The sequence below is a fragment of the Naegleria fowleri genome, assembly GCF_008403515.1.
Source record: "Naegleria fowleri strain ATCC 30894 chromosome Unknown tig67, whole genome shotgun sequence".
NCBI classification, from domain to species: domain Eukaryota; phylum Heterolobosea; class Eutetramitea; order Acrasida; family Naegleriidae; genus Naegleria; species Naegleria fowleri.
The window spans coordinates 67,574-73,737 of record NW_025407999.1 but is presented as its reverse complement, the minus strand read 5'-3'; the positions used below and the strand labels follow the sequence as shown (position 1 = coordinate 73,737).

The 6,164-nt window shown below is 37.1% G+C and overlaps 4 protein-coding genes across 4 annotated transcripts in view; 2 read left to right on the top strand and 2 right to left on the bottom strand.

Annotated features, from left to right (window-relative positions):
* FDP41_009176 (uncharacterized protein) overlaps positions 1–1,715 on the bottom strand; it is a gene marked incomplete at both ends in the record, with an annotated part of 1,870 nt that extends 155 nt beyond the window's left edge. The window contains 4 exons of the mRNA XM_044713108.1: positions 53–461; positions 531–814; positions 870–1,315; positions 1,390–1,715. Coding sequence (XP_044557285.1) covers positions 53–461; positions 531–814; positions 870–1,315; positions 1,390–1,715 — 1,465 coding nt within the window. The remainder of the gene's footprint in view (positions 1–52; positions 462–530; positions 815–869; positions 1,316–1,389) is intronic.
* A 651-nt stretch (positions 1,716–2,366) lies between these two features.
* Positions 2,367–3,097, top strand: FDP41_009175 (uncharacterized protein; the record flags this gene model as incomplete). The annotated part of the gene is made up of 2 exons (XM_044713107.1): positions 2,367–2,431; positions 2,614–3,097. The coding sequence occupies 2 exons, from the start codon at positions 2,367–2,369 to the stop codon at positions 3,095–3,097; spliced, it is 549 nt and encodes a 182-aa protein (XP_044557284.1).
* A 285-nt stretch (positions 3,098–3,382) lies between these two features.
* Positions 3,383–4,201, top strand: FDP41_009174 (uncharacterized protein; the record flags this gene model as incomplete). The annotated part of the gene is made up of 1 exon (XM_044713106.1): positions 3,383–4,201. One exon carries the CDS (start codon positions 3,383–3,385, stop codon positions 4,199–4,201), a length of 819 nt encoding a protein of 272 aa, XP_044557283.1.
* A 651-nt stretch (positions 4,202–4,852) lies between these two features.
* The window catches only part of FDP41_009173 (uncharacterized protein), a gene marked incomplete at both ends in the record, with an annotated part of 2,543 nt that continues 1,231 nt past the window's right edge, over positions 4,853–6,164 (bottom strand). Inside the window, 7 exons of the mRNA XM_044713105.1 lie at positions 4,853–5,028; positions 5,091–5,210; positions 5,269–5,321; positions 5,379–5,514; positions 5,568–5,739; positions 5,822–5,853; positions 6,156–6,164. The exon at positions 6,156–6,164 is cut by the window's right edge and continues 138 nt beyond it. Coding sequence (XP_044557282.1) covers positions 4,853–5,028; positions 5,091–5,210; positions 5,269–5,321; positions 5,379–5,514; positions 5,568–5,739; positions 5,822–5,853; positions 6,156–6,164 — 698 coding nt within the window. The remainder of the gene's footprint in view (positions 5,029–5,090; positions 5,211–5,268; positions 5,322–5,378; positions 5,515–5,567; positions 5,740–5,821; positions 5,854–6,155) is intronic.

The following is a 6,164-nucleotide window of genomic DNA, read 5'->3' as shown; positions in this document are numbered from 1 at the left end:
TGGGATTCACCAAGTTCTTGTTGCTTTCTCTTCTTTGGAGGTCTTCCTCTACCTCTCTTTTGTCCAGAGAGAATCATTTCACCATTCAAATATTTGAGAATACTGTTACAGAGATCATTCTTTTTCACACCGACATATTTAATGCCTTTCGATTGAGCAAAGGCAATTAATTCTTGAACTAAATACTTGTCTCTTAGATCTTCAAAGGTAATTCCTTTTTCAATTTGAGGTCTCTCCCCCTCAGTGTTAATGACTCTCTTTCGTCCTCTCTTTTTGTAACTCTTAGCATTTGGAGAACTCAAATCTCCATCATAGGATGATCCAATTGGAGAGCTAAAGGATGGTGAAGGACTTGCATATTCATCATCTGAAGGAATATCCGCTGTTGATTTCTTTGATTTGGAACTAGATTCAAAGAAATGAGGTTTCTTCTTTTTCAGTCTCACCATTAAATCTTTCAGCTACATGAGGATATTCATCAACAAGAATAACCTCTGAGAGCATTTCTTAGTTGGAGAAGCATCAAATACTTGTTTCTTTTGATCGTATTGTGAAGCTTCTGCTGCTTCTTTGAGAACACTCTTTTTACATTTGCATAAAACTTCCTTAGCGCCATAGAGAAATATTTCTTCGAGAATGGCATCCACCAAGTTCGAATGTGTTGTGTCAAATTCTTCAATTTCCAATGCCTGTAAAAAGAGTATGAGTGTGGAATCTTGAAGATTATCAAGTAAGGTCTCTGCATTCAGTTTTTCGAAAAGTAATTTAAAGTTTGCTCTCAAACCAGATTTTTTCAATGTATGAACAGTTTTAGCTGTGAGAGTATAATCAGGATCAATCTCCTTATGAGAAGCTTTTCTCCAACTCACGAACTGCTCCATCATAATGAAGTAAATCCTTCAATGCAGTTCTCATATCTTCTCGATCGAGTTCTGTTAAGAAATGTTTCACACTAACATTCACAGCCTTCTTTCCAAGTTCAAAAATTAAAAACTCTTTTCGATGTTCATCAGTGATGGTTTTTCCTCTCTTCAAGACAGGATCTGTATTGGTCAGATTATTCTTAGCTGCAATGTGTTGAATGGTTTTGAGAAGCATTCGTTGTAAGGTCAATGTAAAGTTCCTGACAATATCCTTTGGGAAGTACTCGTATTCATATTTGAGTGTCTCAGTATCATAATCCGATTTGAGAGTATTCACCACTAAATACAAATCATCACCTTCATTCGATGATGCTGCTGCAGATATGAGTGGTTGTTGAGAAGAAACAGCATGACCAATTTGATTTCCAAGTTGCATGGCAGCTTTTCCTCTTCTTCAGAAGACAGAAATGAAACTGTTCCTCTCGAAGAATGGTTGTTGAGTGAAGGTTGACAAGTGGCATTTAACGTTGAAGAAGCAGTTGGAGCACTTCCAATCAAGTAATCCAATTCATCTACCATGGTGTTAAGATCTTCAGGTTTAATCATAGAAGTAACACCAGACGTGGTGGCAGCATTTGTGTTTTGAATATTTCCAATTTGGGAATTATCCTGAGTAGTGGAAGTGTTTGCTGACATGTTACCAATAAAAGAAGAACCAGGAGATGTCGAATTATGGTTGATCGGTGATGGTTGTTGATGTTGTTTAGTTTCTCCCTTAAATTTGTGCTTCTTTGGAAGATCTTGATAAATGACTTGATTGGATGGTTGTGTTGTTGTTTCTTCGGGAGTCATAGGAGTTCTCTTCGAGAGGAGGGAAATTCACTCTTCTTCGGTGATGGAGATGGAATTTTCTAAACTTCGCAAAAGTTTCAACATGTTGTGAACAAGAGAATGTGGATCAAGAGAAATCACAAAGCAAAGGATGGTGATCAAATGGAGACGATCGTTCCACGCACTAACTTACCCGTTCTTTCTTGTGTCAAGTGAGATGTGAAATTCTTATCCAACTAATTTTCATGATCAAAAGTATTTGGGAACAATAAAGAATGATCCAAACATCATCATTCGAAACAAAGAGAGATTTTATAACGACAATTTATAAAAATAATAATTTTAATCATCAACGAATAATTATTTTTCGAAATTTATTTCGATCGAAAATATGAATACTTACATTATGAACACCACAACACTAATTTGTATTTGAATACAACTTTCGATGATTTTGGTGATAATGACTCTAACGATGATTAGCCTTTTGAACCCGAATAAGCTTTCACCACACAATTTGTAAAAATATTTTTTTAAAAAAATTTGCATTTCATTTCGTTCAAAATTAAATTTCAAGACAAGCCTTGTATTATCGAAATAATTTATTGAAAATTGTTCTCTGGAGCCGAGATGGAATTTCGACCTGGAATGGTCTTGTTGACCATTGGTGTGATGTGCTCGATCGCATCTCTCATTTTGATGACATTAACCGGAGTGTTTTTCGGAATAGCTTTCAAGTACGTTTGTTTCAAAAAGATCATTATCATTCCATTCTTAAATTCATCAACAACAACAATTTTAATACTAAAACAACACTCTTTTTGGTGGCATACCTTTGGATGTCGTTATCTTTTCAAATGATTTCATTAATATCATCATTTCATTGTGGCGCCACAATGATCTCGAATCGGACTTTCAGTTCCGACGCCGAAAGTTACTCGGTGCCAGTCAACTGCACAGTCATGTCACCTCTCGTCCAATGTGAACAATCGTATGGGAAAAGGCGAAACAAGTATTGTTCAGCCATCGTTTGTTTAAAACACAACAAGGATCACAACAGCACTATTGCAAGTCCATCGAGTTCCCACAGCATGTCCCTTCCTCCGACACTCCTCACACACCATTCGAATTCGATCAAACCACGAGAAATTACCTGCCCTCAACCGAACATTCGAACCACTTTTCGATTCGAAGATTCCACCATTTATTTTACTTTTTCGGAAGGTTTCACAACGACTTGTTTTGAAAATCCAAAAGATCGAATTTGGGTCTCGTATGAAATTTATACACCTGCTTCTTCGCACTGGAAAATTATTGGAATTATTAGTGCTATTGGAAGTTTGATTTGTGGAGTGTGTGTGGTCGTGATGTTTTATCGATTTTATAAAGATCGAAAAACTTAATGGCGTCATCGGAAGAATTTGAGCATTCGGAGGAGAGGAGAAGAAGAAATGACCATTCATTGCATCAATATGATGGTCATCATGAATTGCAAGATGAATAGACAAAGGTATGTGATCTGGGTTGATCATTTGTGGTGTGGGTGAGTTTGTTAGATTCTGCTCGAAATGGTGTGAATAAAAACTGCATGGGCTTCATAAATGCTGAATGTCAAGATTTTTTTATTTCACAACTTTAAAAAATCTAATTAGTTTATTGTTGGCACCACTGGTGCACAACTTTAAAAAATGTCTCAAACACCTCGAAACATGTCTGCCTCTTTTCGGACCAACCCTCTCACCGAAAAAATCGAGAACACTCCGATTGAATTCTATCACACTCTCGACATGGTCAATACTTTTTGTATTCAAACCATCAATTTATTAAATAATTTTTCACTCCAATGTGAACGAAAACTCAACGCAGCACAACATGATTTGGTTCGAATCGAAATCACACTCTCACTACTCGAAAGTAAATTAAAATCTATTGATGGAATGGAAGCCAAAATGAAAGAATTTGAAAATTCTGTGAATTCTCCGACAACAACGACAACAGCAGCTGGACCCATCCATGATCCTTCGTTCGGAGCATCATCTTCCGGTTATGTTCCACCTCCACCTCCATCATTGACAGGAAACATTCCTCCACCTCCACCAGGATTTGGTTCTTCAACTTCATCAGGAGTGATTCCGCCACCACCTCCAATGACAGCAACTGGAATGGTGATACCACCTCTGCCTGTCACTACAGGTGTCGCAAGCACTTCTGATCATTCGAATACGGTATTGCCATCCGTTCGAGGTGGTATCGAGTCTGGAGACACATCTACTGCTTCGAATATCCCAACATGCGAACAAGACCCTCGTCTTGCTCGATATTTCCGATTGTTATATAAGGTCGGAGTACCAAGAGTGCAATTGGAACGAGACATGATCCGAGATGGTTTTGATCCGAACGTTTTGGACACACCACAAGCACCATCTCCGTTGGGGCCATACAAGGAAGAGAATTCAGAGGAAGAAGGAGGAGATGCTGCAGCATCTAGCGAAGAAGAGGAGGAATAGTGACACCAGTAGTTGTGCAAAACGAACAATAAACAATGATCTTCTTTATTGTGACAACCATTTGCATAGTGACCAAGAGCATGACAGTACTGCTGATTAAATCAATTATTTAATAATTTACAAGGTAGAGGAGTGAGGGGAGCAACGTTGGAGAGTTAGAGGAGAAGCTGAGAAGCTACTGAGTTTAGTGAGATGATGTTGTTGTGATGACCACAGCAAGCCAAGCAACCACATTAAAAACAGCAAACCATAAAATTGACCATTTTGTGTCTTAACATCATGATGATCTTGATCCTGGATCATTGCGTTGGGAGCGTGAGAATGCATGTTATTTCTTTTTGAATAATGATCAATTTTCTCTCCATACAACAGTGTCAGGTTCACCCTTCAAAAAGTTGTCACTCTTCAACTGCAAGAAAAGGATTTGAACTTGAATTGGAACACTTGTTGACATGGTTCTGTGAATGAGAAGTCTGTAAGTTGATGTTAAGCCTCAAAACAAGAGAAAATGTTCCAATATCGAAATGTGATTTTAATGAGACCCGAGTCTTGATAAAAATACTAAATCTGGGACAGCGGTCTCAATTCATGGGCAAGTCAACCACACTATTCTTTTCCTTTTCTTCATCTTCTGCTTCAGAAACATCGTATTCAGAAGGCTCTACTGATAAATGATACTTGCTCAAATTGGTGTTTTTCTTCTTGATTCACTTCTGCAAGTTCAAATCCAAGTAATTTGTTGGCATTGAAAGCTTCAGCTTGAGGATCTGGATTCTGATGATACTTTTGAGACAGTAAATAAGTGGTTTGAAGTCCCTTGCCCTTGACTTTGGAAAGTTCAGTCATTTCATTGAACAACCAGTTGTAAAAACCTTTTCACACAACTTACCTTCGACCTCTCTTGGTTCGAATTCATACAAATCATAAACGCGTTCGTAGGTTTGGCGAGAAATTTGAATTCTTCCACCAATACCAGTAGATTCCATGCGTGACGCTGTGTTCACCGTGTCTAATGTTGAGATAAGTGACATAACATTATAAATTTCATATTTGAAATCTTTACTTACCACCCCACAAGTCATAACTAAATTTTGATGAACCTAGAACACCAGCAGTAACACTAAGTTCCATGTAAAAACATTAACATCAAAAATTTCCTAATAATGAGAGAACATACCTTCCTGTGTGAATACCAACACGAATATTTAGATTGGCATTTCGTTTCACATTGTAATTGTAAAGAATAGAGAACTGGCCACACGCAAAAAGTAAGACTTTTTCGGGGTGATCGGTCTCTTTGTTGTGCAAACCACCTTTGTTTGTGAATTAATTATAGTGAGTTAGAATGTATGATTTGTATACTAACCTGCTAAGAAATAAGCATCACCGATTGTTTTAATCTTTTCCAAAGCAAGTCTCTCACATAAAAGGTCAAATTGATTAACAATAATATTAAGCATTTCAACGACTTGATGTGGCTCTAATTTGCTGCTCATGCTTGTAAATCCGACAATGTCTGAAAATAAACACGTGACATCCTAATTTACATCAATTTCAATGAATATAAATATATATATATACAAAGTCTAGACAAATGTTTTCATCATTTCCAATACTCACCTTAATATTTTCATAAATGTTCTTTTCTCCGGCTTTGAGGCGATTCGCAACAGGAAGTGGTAAAAATGTTCAACAATAAAGCTTCCGATTTAGCTTTCTCTTGATCAATTAGTATTGCATGTTTCAACTCATTTGTAATATCTTTCAAAAAACAACTAATGATTAATTTCTTTGTTTTTTCATTGTCTCCATCAATAACGCTCACGCAAAAATTAGCTCTCACGGGGAAGGACTTTCCATTTTTCCTACGTGCCTTAAGTTTCTCAAACGTCTCTCCGAAATTACTTGTTGCCTTCTTCATTCTCTCAATAGTGGCTTCTATTTTTTCAATGACTTGTTTCTT